Source organism: Aquila chrysaetos, chromosome 1, assembly GCF_900496995.4.
Source record: "Aquila chrysaetos chrysaetos chromosome 1, bAquChr1.4, whole genome shotgun sequence".
NCBI classification, from domain to species: Eukaryota; Metazoa; Chordata; class Aves; order Accipitriformes; family Accipitridae; genus Aquila; species Aquila chrysaetos.
The window spans coordinates 31985449-32008183 of record NC_044004.1 but is presented as its reverse complement, the minus strand read 5'-3'; the positions used below and the strand labels follow the sequence as shown (position 1 = coordinate 32008183).

The 22735-nt window shown below is 36.7% G+C and overlaps 1 protein-coding gene across 1 annotated transcript in view; it reads left to right on the top strand.

The window, feature by feature from the left end:
- Window positions 1–22735, top strand: part of DLC1 (DLC1 Rho GTPase activating protein) — a 214807-nt gene that overhangs the window by 79803 nt on the left and 112269 nt on the right. The window contains exon 4 of the mRNA XM_030017058.1: window positions 1876–1909. Coding sequence (XP_029872918.1) covers window positions 1876–1909 — 34 coding nt within the window. The remainder of the gene's footprint in view (window positions 1–1875; window positions 1910–22735) is intronic.

Below are 22735 nucleotides of genomic sequence, written 5' to 3'. Positions count from 1 at the left end.
GCTAACACTGTTTGTTGCCACAACTCCACTCATCTCAATCTTGCCTTCTAAGCTTTTCTTAAAGGAACCCATCATACCTTCTTTGGGGTTTTTATGGCTAACAAAACTCAACATTAAAATGTAATAATAACCTGTCCCCATCTTTCCTTCTTTTGTCCTGACCCTTCCTTTCAATTTACACTAATGTTCCCTCATTCCTTTTTCTTCTTCTGTTTGGTTTTCTTTTCCTGTTTGTTTGTTTGTTTGTTTCTCACCTTCTCTTTACAACGTTCTCTCTTTACAAAGTTCCATCTCTCTCAAATGATAATAGTGAATCTGGCTGGGGGGGTTCTTATTTTCTTATTTTTCTTAGCCAGTGTAACCACTTAGGTCTGGGAAAGAGAAGAAAATTATATACTGGTTTTCAAAATTCCATCAATATTTTTTTTTAAATATATATGAGATACACTTTTTCTTTCTTTGCAACTGATACTTTGATTCATTTTGTGATTTTATTGTTTCGTTGGCATGTTAACTTTCTTCAGACTATAGAAGTTAATGCCTTTGTTGCATTACTGGAGCAAAATGGTGCTTCTTCTGAACAAATATGTGCTTGTAAAAAGCAAGGGAAATGCTTTTCAAGCAAGGGGCTGCTGTTGTTTTAATGTTAGTCTGATGGTACGACATTTTTGAATGTCAAACTCAAGCAACAGATATTTAACTAGTCAGAGTACAGGTGAAACAGAAAGAATCACAAAAGTATTCTTATGGGTATTACCAATCTGTAAGGTATTTATTAATATATATTGTCTAAGACATGTTCTATTTGAAATTTTATACAAAATATCGTCCAGGAAATGCTATAAAATACTATTTTATATAGCAGGACAAATCAAATCCTGAAATGAAATTTTCAAAGCCTATTTCAGGAACTCTATAGAAAGTCTGAAACTGGTTGTTTTGTGATTTCCGTCCATCACTCTCCTCTTTCTGTGAAATCTGCAGCAGGAAAATGCGCTGAACAAAGCTAGACTAACATGACTGAAAGGGATGTAAAATTGATACCTTAACTCACATGGCAACTCTGCATACATTGCATACGCAATCTGATTTCTCATCCAGCCTTTCTTACCTTTATTGTATCTGCACATTCTTTAATTCTGCTTATATGTATGCCATGTAAATTCCATTTTACTATTCATCCAATCTAGAACCTACTTATTTTAGGAAAAATACACTCAAAGTTCATCTGCATTAGTCTGAAAGAAAAGCATAATATGAAAGATTTTTACATCCATTGTAAAAAAACCAAAAAAAACCCAAAAAACAATTTTCCAACTCCAAAAACAATTGCAGCCAATATGAAAACAATTCTATTACTTGTCTCTGAAAAATTGTATAAAAAGTAAGAAATTGGTATGTTATAGAACAACATATTTGTGAGCCCGAGTCCTAACTATATGGAGTCAATGGCAGAACCCTACTTGAGTTCTGTAGAAGAAAGATTTGGCATTTTAGTCTCATCTTCAGCCACACAGTTTTTGTCTTCACTTCTTCAGAATTATTTAGCAATTTCCCAGTGAAATTTTGTGGGCAGTTATTCTAGGATGATTATTTCAAAGTGCAATTATTGGAATATCTTATTAACTCCATCTCCTCCCTTCTTTCCTAGTCCTCTTTTTTTTTTTTTTTTTTTTTTTAACAGTAATTAGTTTCATAATAGATTATAAGATACTCAAACAGGAACTTTATGTTTCTCTCCAGAGTGCTTAACACACTGACGCCTCAGTTCTTTCTAGACCTTCTGGACACTCATAAAATCTACGTTAAGATTTTATAATGTTTCCCTAATAGTCTTTTTTTTTAATAGTGGTATCATTTATTTTTTTCTTTCAGGCTATGCCTGTTATTTCAGAGAAGGAGAAGGCTGGTGAGTAAATATCTACTTGTTTTCTCATTTCCTTGTATTTGTTTTGTGGAATACAGTGTTACTTAACTAAGTGATAAAAGACGGGCTTCAGCTGTGGGGTTTCGAATGTGTAGGATTACAGACCTGACAAATGTCTGTGTAAAGGTTATTCTTTGTTACCTGAAAAGGATATCTTCTCTTTCTGAAAAGCAGTCCAGCTTTCTGTGTGTTACTAATAAAGATGCTTGAAACTATCCTACAAAGTAATGGGTTGAATTGCAGCTGCCCCCTGTATGTCAGTCTTCTTCTAGATACTAACTTGTTACTTGGTGTTAAAATCTATTTTGATTTATTTGATGTCTCGATCAACAAATGCCAATGGGTTTGTCCAAGTCAGTGGACTTTCCTGACTTGGTGTGAACTTTACTGTCTGTCTAAGTATGGCAGGAAATTTCGGTTATCTGGAGTATTTCACTGGAGATAATAATTTTTATTTTGGCTAAGTACTTTCAGAATATTGAAAGACTGTTTTTCTATTTTTTTCTGTTATATACGTTCTCTGAACACTATATACGCTTTGGTGTTGGTATGTGAAATCTATTAGTGATTGTCTGCTAGACACTGTCAAATGGGTGTATTGTGACAAATACTAGGGAACGCTCCACTCAGCATTATAGATCTCTAGAATCTCTGTTGGTTTCTTCATCATTTATTGTACTTAATAGTTTGCTACTGTACTTCAAATATAGTTTGAAAAATACCTCAAAATATTCAAATGCCACCTGGCATTCTGATTTATGTCTGATTTTTGTTGGTGACATTTTCTTGCATTATCTTGGTTCAGATTACTTCTTTCCTTTTGCCTATTAAGGGAAAGGAATAGGTTAAAAAAAAGTTTTTGAGAGAAAAACCCCAGTGCTAATCAGTACTGTAAAAGCTATGGAGCTGTCTTGTCCATATGTTGTCATATGCAGTCAGGATGTTGCTATTTTAGCTGTTGACATTCGTAAATAATTCCCAAACTGTGACTCATATTTAATAAGCATTTTCTTTATAGACTTTGCAGGTGGTATTATTTGGTATTTCTTTTTCTGAGGCAGTCTGTATTTGGCCACATCCTTTAAATTATGTCAAAACATGTAAACTGATTACAACTGGCCCTACTATTTACAGCTGATTTCAAATACTTTGTCAAGCAGCTATGCAATGTTATAGGGTTTTGTACATCTTTAGCAATTATGTACCATACAAGATTAAAAGCTCTCTGAAAGTCATTAAAAATCTTCAGGGCATAGCGATGTAATGACCCCAGTTTTATGCTAGAGGAATAGTGCTGCAACAAGTGTTTGCTATAGCTAATGGCTTGTAAAATCAGAAATAAAACCCAAAGCTCTAACCTTACTTCTTCAGCGTCAAAACTACTTATCATGTCAGTGTTGATGATGGTATGAAATACATTTATTTTTGACATACATTTTATAACCCATACATATGCATATGAATCTCTCTCTCTTTTCCTTCTTCCTGCCCAGACTTCACTGTTTTGGGGGGTTTTTTTGTGGACAGCATTATATTTAATATTACAAATATTAGGTAGAACTTCATGCCATGTGGAGTCAGTTTGCTGACATTATCATGTACATGAGCACAAGCTACACTGTGAATGGAAATGTGGTTGCTGTTTAATCAGTTTTGGCTTTTGTTTAACTCTTTACAGCTCAGGAGCTCATGAGGTTATGAGGTTTTTTGGAAATATTAAGCATGCATTCGGGAGATGATTATTTAAATCAGGCCTATTGACTGAAGTCACTTAGTTCTAGGGGTAGTTAGTGCCATTTCTTTCAAATGCAATTGGATCTTGATTCAGACATCCAGGTCTCATGTTTTGCAACTTAACTAACCTTTGTTTGATCATTGCTGCTTACACTTCACCAGATAAATGACATTGCATAAGACTCGTGAATGACAAAGCCATAAGCGAGGTGTGAAAGCCATCAAAAAAAACCCTATAAGATATTTACATGTCTGCTGTAAGAGAACGAAACAAATACTAATTTTGATATTTATTAGGAAATACCAACAATCTAACTCTTTCTAGTTTATATTCTTACAGACTAAAATATGTTACAAAATACAAAAAGGACTTTTTTATTTTACTACTGACAATGTTAATAACACAGTAGGTAAAAAGAATGGATAGCATTGTATTAAAATTAAAATTAGATTAAAAAAGGAACTCAAAATGTCTAGTCAAACATCTTTTCTCATTTTGAGAATCTGAATAATTTTTTGTAGTTCCCTCTCCTACTTAATACTAGTTCGTTTCATCTGGGACTGGAGTGAGAAATACAAGAAAGTAAAAAGGCTGTTATTTCAAAGTTTCTGGTTCAGAAATTCTACATACATAAATAAAAACCTGTTTTTATAAGACTTCCTATTCTGTAGATTCCAGATACTTTGATACTTTCAAATGCTTTTCCTATAGGCAACGAAACATTTAGATCCTTAAATGGACCAAGCTGCTTAAGCAGCTTAGAAGTTCACACATTACTGATTATGTTTATAGCAGTTGTTACTCCTTGAAATGAAATATTTTCTCAATTTTATATATTTTCCAACATGCAGTAAATTTTGACTACATCAAATACAAACTTTCAGATGGAGTACTTCAAAAAAAAAAAAAAAAAAAACACCACACACTATTTTTAGGTTTAGAGCAAAGCCATATATAATCTGAAAACATTGCTGCTTTTGTCAATTAATAACTCAGGAGTTGCATAACCGGTTAATTTTTTTTTTTTTTTTTTTTTACAGTGGAAAGTGCAGTAAAACCTGCAATTGCAGAGTCCCTTTGGCAAAAATCTATAAATGATCAGTGTATTGAGCAGAACATCAGTCATGCCTAACTGTGTACACTATTGCTTAAAGTTGTGTGAATTGGGGCTTTGCAAATGATGTACTGTGGCATCAGCTATTTCTGAGAAATGCATTTTTAAGAAGTCTCAATATTGTTGACATTTCTTGCAATGGTGAAAAAAAAAATTTTTCAGAAGGGCTTTTTTAAGGTAGAAGTTAAGATCAAGCAACATGCACAGTCAGGGAAAATGATGGCTCAAGCCAAGAGATGACTCAGGGCTGGGACTATTGGCACCTGAATCAGGAATGCAGGCCAGCAACCAGCTTCAAAAGACTGTTTTTTCAGATGCATCCATCTTTCTTTTGAGTAATTTATGTAGTCCCATGCCTTTACTTACCTTGCTGGCTGTTGTGACTTTTATTCTCAAATTCTGTCCGTGAGCTATGAAGAAATTTGAGGGATGGAGGGTTCATCTCACCTCTCAATAATGAAGGTGTCTGTCTCGGACTTACTGGTGTTGGCTTCATTTATAGTCTAAAAAATAATCAGCATATGAACCTTTGGTTTACCTGGCTATATGTCAGCATTTGGTTTACTGATGTGAATCACATACGAGACTTCATGAATGGTATTGGTTGACTCTCCACTAACTGTAGATTCAGGATGGCTTCTAACAGAGACACCAATATTCAGTACAATGAATCCACAGTAAGTTTCCTAATTCAGGGCTAACATCAGTTTCTGGAGCAGTGTTCCCAAAACAAAGGTGAAATGTAATTGTATTCAAGTATTGCCTAAATCTCTTTGTGGACTTACTTCATGATTTCCCAATTTATCCTCAAATATTTGTAGGTAATATTGAACTCTGTGACTTAGAAACATTGCTACAACAGAGCCAGTGGGAGAGGTAGAGTGAATATCCACATCTGGTCAGGGACTAGCACAGCTTATTTCTCTTGAGGTGATGAAACTATGTGCTATCACATAAACAGAGCTGAAAGTTTAGTCTAGCCCTAAATAAATATTAAATAAATATTAACACCATTGGTCCATAATTTCCAGCATTATAATAAATAAATTTTTCCTGTGCATAAAACTGCCCTGTGGTATTTTGGTTGAACACACATTTAGAAGAGTTGCTGCTCTAAAAATAAAATAAGCAGTTTTTAAGCCATTGAGTACTACATTTAGTTTTTAAGTACAAACTTGGATCAATTACAAAGCACAGAACACATGACTTGAAATAAAAAAGCAAGTGGCACTACTCATCTGTAGCAGTAAAAATTCCCTAGCAGAATAGCAAGTGAACATGCTTTTGAGAGCTTTCATGATTCTACCAAAATATTCCCTCTTGCTTTAAAGATATGCTATGGGAAAAGTGCACAACCTCTTTGGATAAATATCAGTACTCTCCTTAGAGAGGTCTACTTCAGCACAAATAAAAGTGTCAGTCTTTGACATGGAGTAGAACAGATTTGATAGCCCATTTCTCATCTCTGTTTTGGTGATCAGCAAGCAAACAAGAGGATAAAGTATTAAGCACAGTCAAAGACAGGAGCCTTACTGGATCTCTGGCCAATGTAAAGTGTTTGAAATCTCCCCAGTGTTAGTATTACAGTATGGGCCTAGCAGTGAACAAGTCTCATTTTTTCTGCATCTCCTCTAGATTTCTGGTAAAGATACTATTTAATAAAGTACAGGCTCAATGTCCTTTGGTGTTAATTACCCTGGTTGCCTTTGATTCACAAGGAAGACAAATACACAGACGATTAAAGGGACCTTGACGGCAGGGTATTTCCTCTCACAGACTCTAATTGTTGGTGTCAGGCAGCGGAGGACACTTGGTGCTCAGCCCCATGGTGAGATGAGCTGCAGAACAGGAGGTGATGGAGTGATGACAAGGGGGGTCAGGCCCGTCTGTGAGAACTCGCAGCAGGAGGACCTTGAAAATCCAGTAGTGACAGGTTCACTGTCATTAAACAAGGCACATAAAAGACCAACTGCTTGGTGCACTAGGTAGAGCTCTTTTAATTTCATTTCATTTAACCACAGCTCTAATCAAAAAGGAAAAAAGAAAATCTTCACTAGACTTTACAAACATGTTCTAGATCCAGAGAAATCAATTCTTTCTATGAGTGGTATCCACTGGATGCTTTCTTTTCATGGAGTCATTAAAGGTTCATCCATACATGACGTTTTTTAATGTTTGCTCTAGGTTCAAAATCTTTAATCTGACTGGCTACAGGATATCAGTTTCCACATAAACTGGAGGGAAATACAAGTTAATTGACACAGTTACTAGTTTTCTGGCTGCTTTACAATATCTCTAGACAGCATTCTAGAATAAACTGGGCAAAATGAATTATTAATTGTTCCTTTTTGTAAGTATTGTATCTGGATTTAGTAGAACAGTCTTATTAGTGGTTTTGTGAGACTGTAGTGTAAAGAACCAGTTCCTAGCTAGGTAATCTTTCTTTTACTGTTGATGTTGCAACAGTTATAAAATTTGTTTTAGCTGAGTGTTTGCTTTCTAAATAAAAATGTCAGGTGAGCACTCACACTTCAGTCTGTCATACTAAAAAACAGTTACAGAAACTCTGCCAGAATATGCATGGATGTCTGCCAAACACTAACAGATGCTTATAGATATATTTTTATTCCACTGTCATTTATTTCATTACTAGAAAAACGGTTTGTGATGCCAATAGATACCGAAAGCTGACATTTCATGCTAAGATTCCTGATGGTGTTTAGTCATTGGGTTCTTTTTATTTTTTCTAAATGCAGTAAGATAGCTGATGTCATGATTTTTGGTATTCGATTTCTAGTGGCTTATTAACCACACACTACCGTAGTTGTTCTTCTGAATAAATTACTTCATTTTTAAAAGTCACACCATATTCACTGTATGCATGTGGATATAAACACATAAACTTTAAAATGCACGTAGCACTGTGCAAAGCCAAAGTCTCATTAATCTTAAGGTGCCATGGCCATTTTCTTTAGGTTTTGGACAAAACAGTAGGTCCTGGGACTGCAGCTTTTCTCTGAAAGTCCACTTAAAACCTTGCTAAATGCACTGGAAGCAGGATGGCCCCTAAAACTCTTCATGATTGTCTGTTGTATGTTATTTTCGTGAGTCTTAAAAAGTGAAGGGTAGGGCCAGGTAGCATGAATGTGCTCTGAGGGGGAGCCAGCAGTCAAGAAGGCTGTACACCATTGAAGAAGGACACAAACGTTAGGTCCCATGCCTGAACAGGAAAACAGGTGTTTTCTGGAAGGCTAGAACAAATTCCATTAAATCATTGCATAATAATAAAGTACATCTGAAGTATCTGAGAACTAACAGAACCTCTTGTGCATCGAATTCTTAAATATTTAGCCAGCTTGTTTTCTTATTCCACCTGCATTAGTATGGGCCATCAGTATGGACTTCCTTTTATACTTCTTTGGAAGAGTTTCTTAAATCAAAATATGCTGCTGTTATCTTCAAAGGCATTTAATTTCTTTCATTTCTTTAATACAGTCTCATCTATTTTGATCTTTAAAATACTTAGAAAAGCTTAACTGAATTATTTTAGGCCAATAGCAAGGATAGGTCATTATTTTTACATTGCATTGGTCCATGTCACGCACTTTAATGCTTTTGTAGCTATGATATTTTTCTAGATTCTTTCATGTTTGTGTTAATTGTGGAAACAACTTTAAATTTTTCCTCAACAAATATTCAAATGTCGGTATTCACTTTAGAGAAAACAAGCAGTGCCTCGGTGCCTTATATTCCTGTGATGAGCAATTGAATTTTGATTTCTTTGCTGGTTTGCTGTCTTCTTTTAATTTCTGTTATAGAATTACCTTATTCTAATCAAGATATTTCCCTGATAGGAATAAAGATGTATATAGTGCCAGCTGCCGGCCATCATGCTAAACCTTTCAGCTGTCCCTTTTCTGTCCAATCTAATGTGTTTTTAAGGCAATATATACTTTCTTTGTTAAGGCAAGTTATTTTATCCCAGGAACTATGTGATTAGAAAAAAACCAAGCATTAGCACTGAAGTCTTTTAAACATATTTTGACACTAATATTATAAGTTTCATCACAGATTGATAAGTTCTAAGAATGTCTCTCATAACAGACTTCATCACCTATTAGTGAAACACAGTTAAACAAAGGATAACTCAAGATAACTCTCTTGAAAGGGACTTTTGGAGATCCTTCTTCCAACCTCCTGCTCAAGCAGGACCAGCCCTGAGGTCAGACAAGGTTGCTCAGGGTTTCATCCAGTCCAGTCTTGAAAACCTCCAAGGACAGAGCCTGTGCAATCTCTGTAGGCTACCTGCTCCACTGCTGTACAGTCTCCATGGAGGAGACAGTTTTCCTTATATCCAGTCTGATCGTTTCTGGTTTCAGTTTATGCCTGTTGTCTCTTGTCATCCTCACATGCACAATGTGAAGAGCCCAGCTCCATCTTCTTGTTGCCCCCCCATGAGGTCCTGGGGAGCTGCTGGTAGGACCCCAAAAGCCATCTCTTCAGTCTGAACAAGTCCCGCAGCCTCAACTTACAGGCCAGGTGATCCAGACCCTGACCAGCTTGGTGGCCCTCCCCTGGACTTGTTCCCTTTTATCTATGTCTGTCTTCTATTGGGAGAATCCTGAAACTAGACTCAGTATTGCAGATGTGGTCTAACAACCACTGAATAGAGGGGGATAATCCCTTCCCTCCTTCTACAGGCCATGCTTTTATTGATACATCCCAGGATGCTGCCAGCTCTCTTTGCTGCCAGGGCACGCTGCTGGCTCATGTGCAGCTCGCTGTCTGCCAAGACCCCAGGGCCTTTTCCACAGAGCTGCTCTCCAGCCAGTTTTTTATCATTTATTTATCCACCCTTCCAGACTGTAAAATCCCAACTTGCAAACAAAAATATTGTGGGAAACAATGTTTCATGATTGAGCTCTTTATTGTCAAAGCAGAATATGCAGCAGAAGGCTTATGAATTTGTTACTTTCAGTAAATTCAGTTTAGTATTACATTATAACTAATTATAATGTGCTCACATTTTAGAACACCACCATACAGACTGTAAACTGGTACTCAGTATATTCTGGCTAGTATCATATATTTAATCTTAATCAAGTTGCTTTTCAGTATAAAGCTAGTTATCAGTTACACAGTGGTTAGGTAGCATTTATATTACCCAGCCCAAACTGTGGTCTCTTATTGTATTGGACACCAGAAACATTCTAAAAGAAGTAGTCTCTGACCCAGAATAGCTTTTAAATCAAAGCAAACATGAACAAGTTGTTCTTCCTTTCCTTTTTTGGCTATAACAAGAATAACAGAGAATGGTGATAACCAATTAATCAAGTTATTTCTAGCCTAATTTTGTTCACACTGAGTTCATGGTAAAGACTTGTGTTGGTTCAGATGAAATATAAACAAGTTCACTTGGTCCTAATTGATACTGACATGTAATCATTAGGCCATGGTTTCCAAAGTAGTGATGTGACTGTTGATTTGGAAATCAGGTGATGAGCTTTCTTTTTCAGTGTCCAGAAATAGAGTCAGCTTCTGAAAAGCTGAAGTGCCCAGAGCCAAACTTTAAAAATAACTTTTGGCTACATGTTCACAGTTATTTAGGTACCTGAAGATGAAAAACAATCTCTCTGTTGTGATACCTGCTTATTGTACACCAATTCCCAGTAAAGGTTACGTTTGGGCAGTAAAATCTGCACATGACCCAGAATTATGAAGGTACCTAGTCATTTCTGAAAAATTCAATAAGCTCTTCTTTACTTCTTTGGGTTCCTAGACAACATTCAAAACATCTGTAAGTTCATATTTGAAAATAGGACTCATACTGCTAAGTTGTTTAAGAGTTGCTGAAGATAAACCTAAGAGCTGAACAATTTTAAATCACCTTTCATATGAAGAGCTTAGAGCACTTAAGAAAGTGTGGCGAGATAACATTTCTCTTCTTGCATCTGTTAAAACAGAAGGGTAAGAAATGGGTTCAGTCCCAGATTACCTGGGACATGGGCTTTACTCCACAAAGCCAGCACAGAGTTTTGCTGTTTATATATTTTAGGTACTTACACTCACACTTTAAACTCCTGTCTTTTTAGAATAAAAAGCTCCTTTTCACAAATCCTTAGGGAAAAGAGAGAGGTCTTTGATGTTTGATGAGAAGTCATGCTTATTTACATTCCTCTAAGGACACGCTGAAAACTCAGGTGAGAGACACCCAAAAACACATTTTGAATTAGGCACACCTGGAGGCAAAGTGTCTTCCTGATGTAGAACTATCCCTGGCAGCAGAGTGATAGGGCTGTATGTAACTGCAGTGTCACAGGTTGCTCAGACTGGTTTTTTTTCCTTGTTAGAGTTGTTGACTTGCGCTCTGAATGTCTTCTGGTATAGCAAGTGATGCTTGAGAGAATTGCTGTATCTGCTTGTCATATGTCCAGCCTGAGCAATTAGATCTTTTATTGTCTATAAACTCAAAGATACTAACCATATCTGACAAAAGGTGTTTTTCATTATCTTGAAGATTTTGAAATATCTTGTGGTATCTAGTCATCAAGTTTAGCCCTTGTCTCAAATCTCCTCTGCAAATACTCTTGTAAAATTACATTGCTTTTGCACCTATCAGGAAGTGGCAATCAAATCAAACCCTGATTCTCTAGCATATGGTAGATTCCATTGGTCTTTAAAACGCACCAGTGTATGATTCTTATACACAAAGTCAGTCAGTTGCCTCATGCAATTGTTTTATTGCCATCTTCAATCTACCTTTGTGTTGATTTTGGCTATTAGTGAATCTCCCCTTCATGACATTTTAGGAAAGAATCAGATAGCTGCACGAAATTGTTGCTTAATTCATAAGTATTACAAATAAAGAAAGAACTGAAAACCAAGTTTATTGAATTTGTTATCTATCAATTGACTTACATAGAGCACTGTTTACAGAACAAAGCCTATGCCTCTACTAGAAAGATTTTGCTCTAGTAGTTACCATGGGAGGCTCTCAAAGCAAGGATGAAACTCCAGAATGTTCAGAGAGTGCCAAGGACTTATTTTCATGGTATAGCTTATGCTAACACTTTGAGTGGAATAGCATTTTTTGTGTCAGCACAAGTGTGTCTTCAGCAGGGCTCTATTTCACATTCATAACTGATATAACCTCTCCTGCAAAATTTTAGTGTATTATCAGGTTAATCAATTTTATCAGGTATCATTTCATCATTATCAGGGCATTTGTGGCAGGAAAATGTTTGGAAAGTTGGAAGAGACTCATGGGATAATGTCTAGTTTTCCTAAAATTTTTTTCACCCTTTTAGAGGAAGATCTCAGACTTGTACTTTTTATACAGATCACCCTTACAACTTGAGTGTGGCTCTGTTTCTAAGCATGGATCCAGAGTATTATTTGTAGGAAAAATGCCTTTTAGCAGCCATTCAATTAGCTATTGCAGGATCAGACAATAACAATGGGTCAAGTGGAAGACAGTGTTTCTGGCACACAAGTTAGAGTAGGATTCACTGCTAGCTTGGAAGCATTACTGGCTTCTTCAGTCAGGGATTTTAATACCTGCCATTCCTTCCAACAGTAAAAGTTTTTGCACCTCATCTCTTTTTTTGTCTCCCAGTACAGTAGTTGTCCATATTTGATTACTCTGTGTTGATAACCATTTGACGTTTATGTGCAATTGCTTCTCTGTTCCTGTAAAAGAATGACAGGACATCAAATAAAGGTGGCAGATTCAAAACAAACAGGGGGAGGCACTTCTCCATGCAATCTAGAACTGAACTATGGGGCTCCTTGCCTCAGTATAGGGCAGATGCTAAAGTTTTATACAGGTTTAGAAAAAGTCTAGACATACTAACAACAGAGAAATTGATTAGCATAACTGTTTCCTCAATGAAATAAATGACAGTCTTACTACTGATTTTCGTCAGATTTACCCAAATCATAACCTTCTATGTACCAATTCAAAGCTTGCCCAGGATGTTGAAGTAGTATTGCAATATTTCCAGTGGATAAGTCACCATCCAAATATTGAAGTAGTTTTTAATGTGTCAGAAATGGTATTTTGTAGTAAAAATGTATTGAATATTCAGCCCTAATATGCACACTGAATATATTTTTATTACATGAGTGTTTCTTACGTTTTGTAAGAGGCATGTATTTCCTCCAGGAAAGAGTACCAACTACCCATCATCAAATTAAGAATACTGTATAAGTTATACAGCAACAGCAAAAGTCCTCCATGTGTTAGGAAACTTTCTAGCAGTAGCTAGAGGGATCTTAGAATTTGTAGAAGTCAATCAATAATCAGAATACAGTAAGTCAAGGCAAATCTTCAGCTGAATATAGAGCAAAGAAAAAAAAGTATGAGCATAACTCATAAGAATATAGAAACACAAATATAACCAAAGACCATACTAGAAACTGTGGAGATATATAGATATATAGAGATATGTTACAGTTGTAACCAAAACTGGGCATTATTTTGTTTTTAATGAGGAACTGGACGTTGAAAAACTAACCAAGAAAGGTTCCAATCTAAGCAGTTGCTACATATATTGACTTTTGCAGTACATTTCAAAGGCATTTCCGGAGAGGCAATGTACGCCACATTAGACAAACTAAGAGGAATAAGAAACAGACATCGTTTCATAAAGCAAACCTAGATAAAAATCTTCAGCAAAGTAAATTGCATTTAGTTATATTAAAAGACTGAGAGATAAGAAATGAGCCATACTTTTTTTTTTTTTTTCCCCTAGAATAATCATTACAGCTTAAGTTAAGCTAACTCTACTGATCCATAGAAAGAATTCCACATCTGGAAAATCTTTGCTACATCTGTGTTGGGGTTTCATGCTTTTTGGTGCTTTGTTCACCGGTTCCCATGACTCTAACTTAAACCTCTCTCTTATTTTCTTAAGTGCATTCCAGTTCAACTAAAGATGTAGTGATCATTTCATTTCCTGAGACCTGTTATTTAAGCTTCCTTACCTGTTTTCCTTAAACCAAGCAAAATAAACCCTTCAAAATAAAGCAGCGTAAAAAAAAAAAAGACAAAGTGTGTTTGTAATATTCAGCAGTATGGACAGTCATTTTAATAGACTGAAGTGAGATGGAGAACTGTAATTGTCAAAGACAACAGGCAAGTAAATGTGTTGTTATTGTAGACTTCCAGCTGTGTTTAGCAAGTAGCAGCAAGCACAACACTACTAGGTGAGACAAACTCCAGCACCAAAACTCCCTGTCTGCCAGGTACCATGCAGTCGCAGCACTGCTTAAAATCTGAATTGTATTGGCCAAACTAATACAGAGCAGACAACGAGAAGAGAGTTGGCTCCTATATTCCCTTATAGTTGTTTCCTATATAGTGCTATACAATTTCTTGCAAGTGCTCTTTCCCTCTCTATTTAGAAATCCAGAAGATAGATTTAGAAATGCAATGATGACAAAAACAAAGTACCACAACTAAAGTACTTCCCCAAACTCAGAATTTCCACTCTTAAAAGAGCTCTGGACTGAGCCACATAGGTTTGTTTCATTTGTACTGTCAGAGGAAGGTATAGGCTAAATAACAACCTTGGTGTGCACACATCCAGCAGTCAGTCACCAAGGATAAAAGGGCACCTGTTTGAAGAACTCAGTCACATAGCATCATCTGAACAAGTAAACTAAATGGGACAGGTGCTCAAGTACTGGCATAGAGTTATCCCACTTGTTTATTTATTATCATGCTTCCTGCTGTAGTTTTGGCCCATGCCATCTGGCACTTTTCTAGACAAGACCCATGAACACCTTGGGAGATAGCATGGACCAGGGACCGCTTGAAACCAGCAGTGGTAGGAGATTCACCCTTACTCTTCTTGCATGGTCTTGATCAAAAAGATCAGTCAGATGAATTCATTCTGACATCTTTTGTCTACCACTGACTTCTCCAGCTTTAGTCCTTGCTTAGAGGATTCAAATATGAATTTATGAGCAAATGACTTTCTCAGTGGAAAGACCTCTAGTCTCTTGCTTCCCAGATAAGGTTTGGGAAGGGCAATACCTCTTGTAATGCATAGAAAATATGTTCCAGTGAGATTCTAGCATAAGGATTTAAACCATTGCTTTCACGTAACTCTTCTCTCCACGTTCACTTCTTCTGACAAATTATCTTCAAGGTTTTATATTTGAAGTTTTACTGAAAAAGAGATTCTGGAAATTAATTCTTTTGGTTACAGATAAATAGACCTGGTGATTCTGCACTTTTGTCTTTTAATTGTTTAGGTATCATGCAACCATAATTAGTTCAGGAGAGTAAAAAGGAAAAAACAGTGAGCCAGAAAAGTAGCTGTCCTGCTGCTCTGTTATGCATACCTGGAAAGTGGCACGCAAATGACTTTCAGCTGCCTTTATGCTTCCTTAACTTGCAGGCAATCCCTCGGGTAACTGTAGAGAAGATGTGTGGCAGACGGTGCCCTGGCAAGCAACAGTGGCCGTCCCAGTTTACGTTCCCTGTACAGCAGCTCTTTGCACCAGAGGTTGCTCCTTCAGTGCTCCCCCTCCTCTGGGACAAGCCTATGGAATGGGCAGAGTTATGCCGAGCCACGCTTAGCACTTGCTGCTCATGTATCAGTACCAAACATATTTTGGATAGCATGCTGAGTTATTAGTAGGGGGAAGTGGAAGTCACTGTAGCCATAATTGTAGCCTGAGCACCAAATTATTATCTGCACGAGTCCTCACTCTATCAGCAACCTAACTACAAATTGATGAAATCAGAGAAAACCTCACATCTGTGTGGCAGAGAATAAAGAAGCCCGGGGGCAGGGCTCCACATTAATTTGGGAAAAAAACAGCCCTGTTTAACATCCCAGCCCTATCGGCACAGAGCAGGCACTGCCTTACCAATGTCCTCACACAGCAGGAGTCAGGATTTGCTTTTATTCCTAATGGACCTTTGAACAGCAGATCTCGCTGATAAGAACCAGCAGCTTTCATTGATTTCAGTCAAGTGAGCTCAAAGGCATAATACTTTCCTGAGCCTGCAGCAATTAGACACTTAGCCATTCATAAAACAGTCCTTAAAGAAACAAGAAGTGTGCTGTATTCTGAGCAACTCTGGTTTATGCTGTAAATAGCACAAATTTGGGGGTCCACTTTTATCATAGAATTAGGATATCCGCTTTCTTCACAGCCTGTAGCAAGACATGTTCTGGTCGTTGTGCTGAACAACCTGTTTTGTTAAATATTGGTGTCTACTACTGAATCTTTTTAATTATTTAAGCAAACAACAGTTGTAAATCATAGTAGATATTTAGGTGCACCATAGTTTAATTCATGAAGTGTTAATGGCCTTCATATTTCTTCAATTGAAAGATGAAGTTCGTTGAGCAAGAAAAAGCTAATTCATATTCCCAGACACAAAAACAATCCCTACAATAAAGTAGAGAACATGTGTCAACTGACTCTACATATCTGTAACTGAGGGATAAAATGCATGTCAGAGGAGCAGTTATCACCAAACCAAAATTTACAAGCTGCCAAAATTTAAATTAAGGGTTATTCTTAAAGAGCATCCAAATAGATTAAGGTAAGAAAACCAAAGAGGCATAATTCTGCTCTCCAGTGATGTTAGAAAATAGATGTACCATTATGATTAAACTATCATTATATCTGTAATATCTGATTATAGTTAACTGATTTTGAAGGTGCAATACAATTTTTTTTTTTTTCTTTTCTTCATTGCCTGCTCTGTATCTCTTGAGAGAAACACAGTGCCTAACTTGCAGACCAAAGTCAGTAAATGGCTTCACACTAACCCTGAGAGGACACACACTACTCTGTAGGTTAGACTGCAGTGCTTCATGTTGAGAGCAGTATAAACTCATGAAGCAATGTGCCAAACCTTATTGGTCACCAATTCATTTTTAATGAGACTCAGTTAAGTTTCCTATGCACCCTTCTAATTTATACTGGAAATTTTGGAGCTTTCTGGATTTAATACCCATATGAGTTTCATTAAAAATAGGGACTCCATTCCCAATTCCAACAGCATTTATGAGGACTGAGCTGCATTCCACTATGCCTTTCAACTCTGTGCTTCACTTCAAGCCCTTCTGCCTTCACTGCCCTGCCCACATCTCCTGAGTGTGTTAACTGGGCTTTCCCAAGGAAGACCTGTATAGCTTCAAGCCTCCAGGACCAGAGCTGACCCCAACTACCTTGCCAGACCCCTGGCCATGAACTCATGTCTTCATTCTAAAAGGCAGCTTAATTCTTCTAAAGCACCTAAAGTTTTCAAGTAAGCCAACCTGTTTTGCATAGTATGTGGGGGAGTTTTAATAATGTACTTTTTTGCTTAATTACACAGCAAATAATAGAAAAATAACAAATCCAGCATTCTTTTTCCTGCACCAGTTTCCTCACGTTTCCGGTATATACTTCTGGCTTAAGTCTGGTCTTCTTGGATAGCTTAGGATCTTACTGTAGGTCATGTTATGTCACTTGAATAAGGGGGTCTTTCCAGCCCATTTTCCAGAGCATTTTCCTGTTCACTATTGCAAACAACAAAAAGGGATGACTTAGTCCATGACAAACTGTCAAACTAAGTTAATCTCTACCATCTACTGCTAAAGCTTTCTTGATGCCTATTCAACAATTAATTTCCTTCCTTGTTCCTCTTTGATAAGTTTCCATTCCTTCAAGCCTTTTCCTCATGAATAGGAAGGAAATCTAGTTCTCCCAGTGCTATTTGTCACAAACTATCTACACCACAAGAGCTTACCAAAAAGCAAAGTTAGAGTCTGAACCAGAGCCTGGAATGAAACTTCCTTATTCAGTAGTGCCTACAAGGACTCACAAGCCATGTGCACATTCCCCTGTTAGCATATATAGCAGCCAATACAGTATACTGTTTCTTGTAAAGCGTATGCCTTAGTATGATTGTGTCCCATTTTCCTTTCTTGTATGCTTTTAAGGCATTGTTTCAGTGTTCTTTTAAATTGTTCATTCAACATGTAACCAGGTGAGCATGATTAATTATCTCATATTTCATAAGGAAGAGCTACCCAACTGCAAAACAAAGCAGACCTTCAATGGGAATTGAATACTTTCACCACATTCTTACTGTGTCTATACTTCATTTTTCATCTCTTGGCATGACAGCAGTCAGCTGTAGTATGCTCAGCCACCTGTATGAAATCTACCTACCTGAAATGTTGAGAGAGGGATGTGAATCCCTAGAAGTTGTAGTAATTGTTTAGATGTGGATCTCGATGTGGATTTGTGTTCAAATGCATGCTGTCAATTTTTAAACAGGATTTATAGCCTGGCTTACGGTTCAGGCAATAATTCCTGGTTTTCATTATGCATGAATCTGCTATTCTTGCAAAATATATATCCTTCTTCATGTATTCTGTGGGCCAGCTTGTGATTCACCTTTGCACAGATAGATTGAAAGTTGTAATTGCCTGAAAGAGCTTTGTGTCGAAGGTGAGTCACAGCGTTGCTGCCCCAACTGTATTTCACTGCCTTCTAAGTTCAGGAATTCAAGCATTTGCTGTAAATGGGATCACAGAAATGATTCACATTAAGTCTATCTATTTTTTAACCTATGTTGTTTTAGTGAGCTGGCTTTCAGCAAGCCGTGCAAACAGTTGCCCCAGTACTGAATGAGAGAACAGAATGAGGGACACAGACAAAAAGGCTATGAAGAAAGAAATGAGCTATTTCCTGTGGCAGCCTTCTGCTGCTAGTGTCTTAGGAAATAAATGCCTTAAAGAGGCTACACAAGATGTAGACAGTCATAGGGAATTTGGCATAGAAAGTGTACTTAAATACTAAGAAGATGCAATTCTAAATGACCTAGAATTAGGACTTAAAGCAGCCACACAGCCATTCAGAAGCTACTACAACAGTCTGGTATTTAACAGCAACTATGGAGTCCCTTCAGAGATTTGAGACTGTTACAGACTGTCTGTTTGCAGACTAAACATCCCCCATTCTACCCTTGTGTTTGTTCTGCTGGCGTGGTCATGAGGTACATATATGAGCTGCATAGCCATCCTCATCTGGACTCCCCTGGTACAAGACACGTGACTTGCCTCAGTTCTACTGCCTTTTGGGACTCTCCCACCTGTACAGTGTCTATTGCATTAGTCCCTTAATCTGTTCCTGCTGAACTGAATTTTCTGTGGATCCTTTAGCATTTCCAAAATTATGTCACACTTTCACAATGCAAACCATGTCTTTACATAGCTTGTTGATATATTGTCATGCTCTAGTCCTTCCTCTTCTTGCTAAGGGCTACTGTTCCTAACAGAGGTCCCCACCATTAACATCTTTTATTTCCTGCCAGGAGTATAAAGATCATGTAACCTCTGTGAAAGAGCGCTCTGCTGGGAACTGTAAAAGCGGTGTGTGTTTACAGTAACACTAGACACCGTTTCAGAACAAGTCAGCATTTTTTGCCCAACAGGAATCCAGCACGTTGGTTCTCAGGCAAGGAGAAGCAGAATAGACCTAAGGTCAGCATGTGCTTGCTGCTAATGCACAGTTCAGTTCTTTGTTTCAAGCTTCAGCCTCACACTTATCTAGCCTTTTTTGAGCTTCCTTGCTTGGTAGATATTAGGAGTCAGCAGCTGGTCTCCCATTATTTTTCTGAGAGCGCTCCTTTCATGATAAACTAAACATAGTAACTGCAAAAGTTTGCATGACCTTCTCTGTGTTCCACACATTCATTCTTGTCTTTACACACCATGCACAACAATGTGAAAGTCACAAGGAGAAAAAGTCCCTTATTCCATAAAATGGTGCAGAAACATCTGAATATGAAATTTTGCAACAAGCATGAAGTTAGATGTGACAAGTGAGCAGGGCATTTGTGGAAGAACTTTAAGAAATGACAATATTCAAAAAAAATGGATATAACCTAGACTTCCTTGGTAAAATAGGAATTATTTCATTTGGGTTATATTTACATTTACTCTGTATTGCCTCTTAGAGAGAAAAAATATAACTACTGAGGATCAAAATATACAGGGGGTTTTGGTGAGATATATGTTTAATGCTTCATAGGTAGGTATGAGAACTACATACAGACCATGTTTTGGTTGGTGATTAGTAGTACTTTGTAGCAAGGGCATGTGCATAGATGTGTAAGTTGCATATAAAGGTCTTAATCTGAAATCAGAGTGAAAACACTTTTTCTGCAGTCTTCTCACCTCCAAGGCATGGTAAGCTTTAAAAAGGGCATGATTCCCCTAGATGAAGACTAATAAAAGATCTTTAATCTTGCAAACCCAAAATCCAGGATCTAACTAATGTATCTTTGATCTAAATTAATTTTCAATATCTGCCAAAGACATATCTGAGAGCTTTTTTGAAAGCTTATTTTAAATGCTACATCATTCTTAATCCTACCTGCCAGAATGTATTGTTTAGTACTTTGATTGTCCAGATGCTGAAATCTCACAGTTCTTATGTAGGGGAGGAGGTTTTCAACATCAGATAACTAGGTTATTCAGGTTGAAATCAGGTTAATGAGTAACTGAATCTAATCCTATTAATTACAACTCGGAGCTGTCATGACTTTGTAGGGACAGAGCCTTTCAAAGCTTGTTTAATATTGAAGGACTTATATTAAAACCTGTTTTTTAATTGCCCCTTTGTTTTTTCTTATGTATTTTCATATACAATATACATTTAAGTTTTGATCTTTTGAAATATATTTCTGTTTTATTTTTGACTTTTATGAGCAGTTAGCCAAGCTCAAATTTGTTATCAGTACACTGATAGCTGCTCATTCCACTGTCAACTCCAAATTTCAAACAAGCAGTCTAGAATCAGTCTTTTAAGAAGAGCACCCCAAGAGTAGGAGAGTATACTTGCTTATGGTAAGAGAGTACACCATTTTCTCCTTAACTTATGGAGGAAGTTTTCATTGAACATAAAGAAGTATTTTATTTTGGCCCACATATGGAACCTTTTCTAGCACTTGACTAAAGGGTATTATGTTTGGATTGAAGAAAAACTAACCAACATCCTTGTAAAAATGCCATCCTTTCATATACTTTTCTAAAGAACTTTAATGTTTCTCTTTAATTTGTTTCCTTATGCATAAAGTGTTAAAGAGCGTCACTGACATGAAAAAAAATCTCCTGGTTTTCCTTCAAATGTCACCTAAAGACTCATTCTATAGTAGTGTCTTTAGAAAGCTGCCAATATGAGCAAACAGGGCTGAGATGATTTAGCCCATGAAAAAGCATCCAATGGGTGTCTGCTGTTTCAGTTAACCTTTCAGTTATAAGGCTGAAGTTTTAATAGGACAAATATTGTCTGAATAGCAGGTCCTTTTTCACAGGGAAGGGGTAGCAGGTTATCAAGGGGTTGCAAAACTTTCTAGGCAAAGCAAGCCTACTTTCAGGGTCAATTCTTTCTAAAGAGGGTATGAACTAAGACACTGATATATGCTTCCTCTAGTATTACATTGTGCTCATTTGTCCTATTAAATCTTGCTATTTCAATTTTGATCTTGCTAACTCCTATGTTTAAAAATATACTATATTGAGGACTTGCGCCATAGCTGATATATGCATCTTTCTGTTTTACATTTGCACAGGGTTTTTTCCTTGATTTTGTACTCACATATTTTATTTTGTCTTTATATAAGCTCCACAGATTAATTAGTCCTAGTTTGGAGGAAAAACATACACAAACACAACACTCTCTTCAATGTCAGGTCAGTGTTTTGAAACCTCATACCACCTTAAACACTTCCACTCTCTTCTTGGTGTGCTCACGCTTTAAATACTTGTAGGCTGTTATCATTACTCTCCTCTTGCATTATTAGCTGTCATATGGCTAAGCAGAACATGTTTTAATCTTTCCTCATAAATCAAACTCTCCAGCCCCTTAATCATTTATGTTGCTGTTATCTGAATTCCTTCAAAACTTGTTGACATCTTCATGGTACTGGAGAGGCTAAAACTACATGCTGCATTCGAGAAGGGATTCATTTGTGCCAAATAGAGTATATCTGGTTGTTCTTTATGGAAATACTGAGAATGTAAATAATAGTTGTTTTTTTCTGTTATATATAGGTAAGCAAAATAGTTAATATTATGATTAAAACATGAGGAATAGTAAAGAAGAAATGCCATACATTTTACCACACTTCTCAGTCAACCATTTGAGAGATATATCCTTTCACCATTACTGCAATACTTGATTTTTAATAAATATACCTTTAAAATATTACTTTAACCTATTGATCTCCAATGTGAGCTTTGTTGTCTTGTTTATTTGCTTCCTCAACTTCTTTGGGGAGTGTTTTATTCCCTTCTTCTAATTGCCATATTTTTCCTAGGAATTTCTACATCACCTACTCATAAATGTGAAACAATTTCTCCATTATTTCACCAGCTCTTTAATTGTTTCCTTCACCCCTTCTTTTATGAAATACTTAAAGAAACGCTTGTACTTACTCGCTTCTAGTGTACATAAAGATTTGTAAGTAGTTTTTCCATGTATGTGTTGCTGCTGCTATTCTAGATATTCACATTTTTTCAAGGCCTAATTTTGATTATTCCAGAGCCATTAACATCCTGCATTGAACCTGAGTGCAAGTGTCATATTTCCTATTTTCTTTAAGAACAGTATAAATTCAGTATTGTAATGATGTCTCTGAAAACTTTAAGTTCACAGAAAATAAATAGAATTTTAGGTTCTCCTTGTAACCCACCTCGTCATCTAGATATTGTTTTAACAACAAATGACCACAGTATTTTCAGACTGAAGAAGACCAGAGCAGATAATCTTAATTTCAGACCCTGTTCATATGGGAATACCACCATCTATCTCTTACTTTTCAAAATACTTACTTGACTTGAGAGTAAAACAATGTTAGGTCAGATACAGAGCTACAGCAAAACACAGGTCAGGGTGTCAGCCCTACAAACACAACACAAGGTTCACATTTTCACCT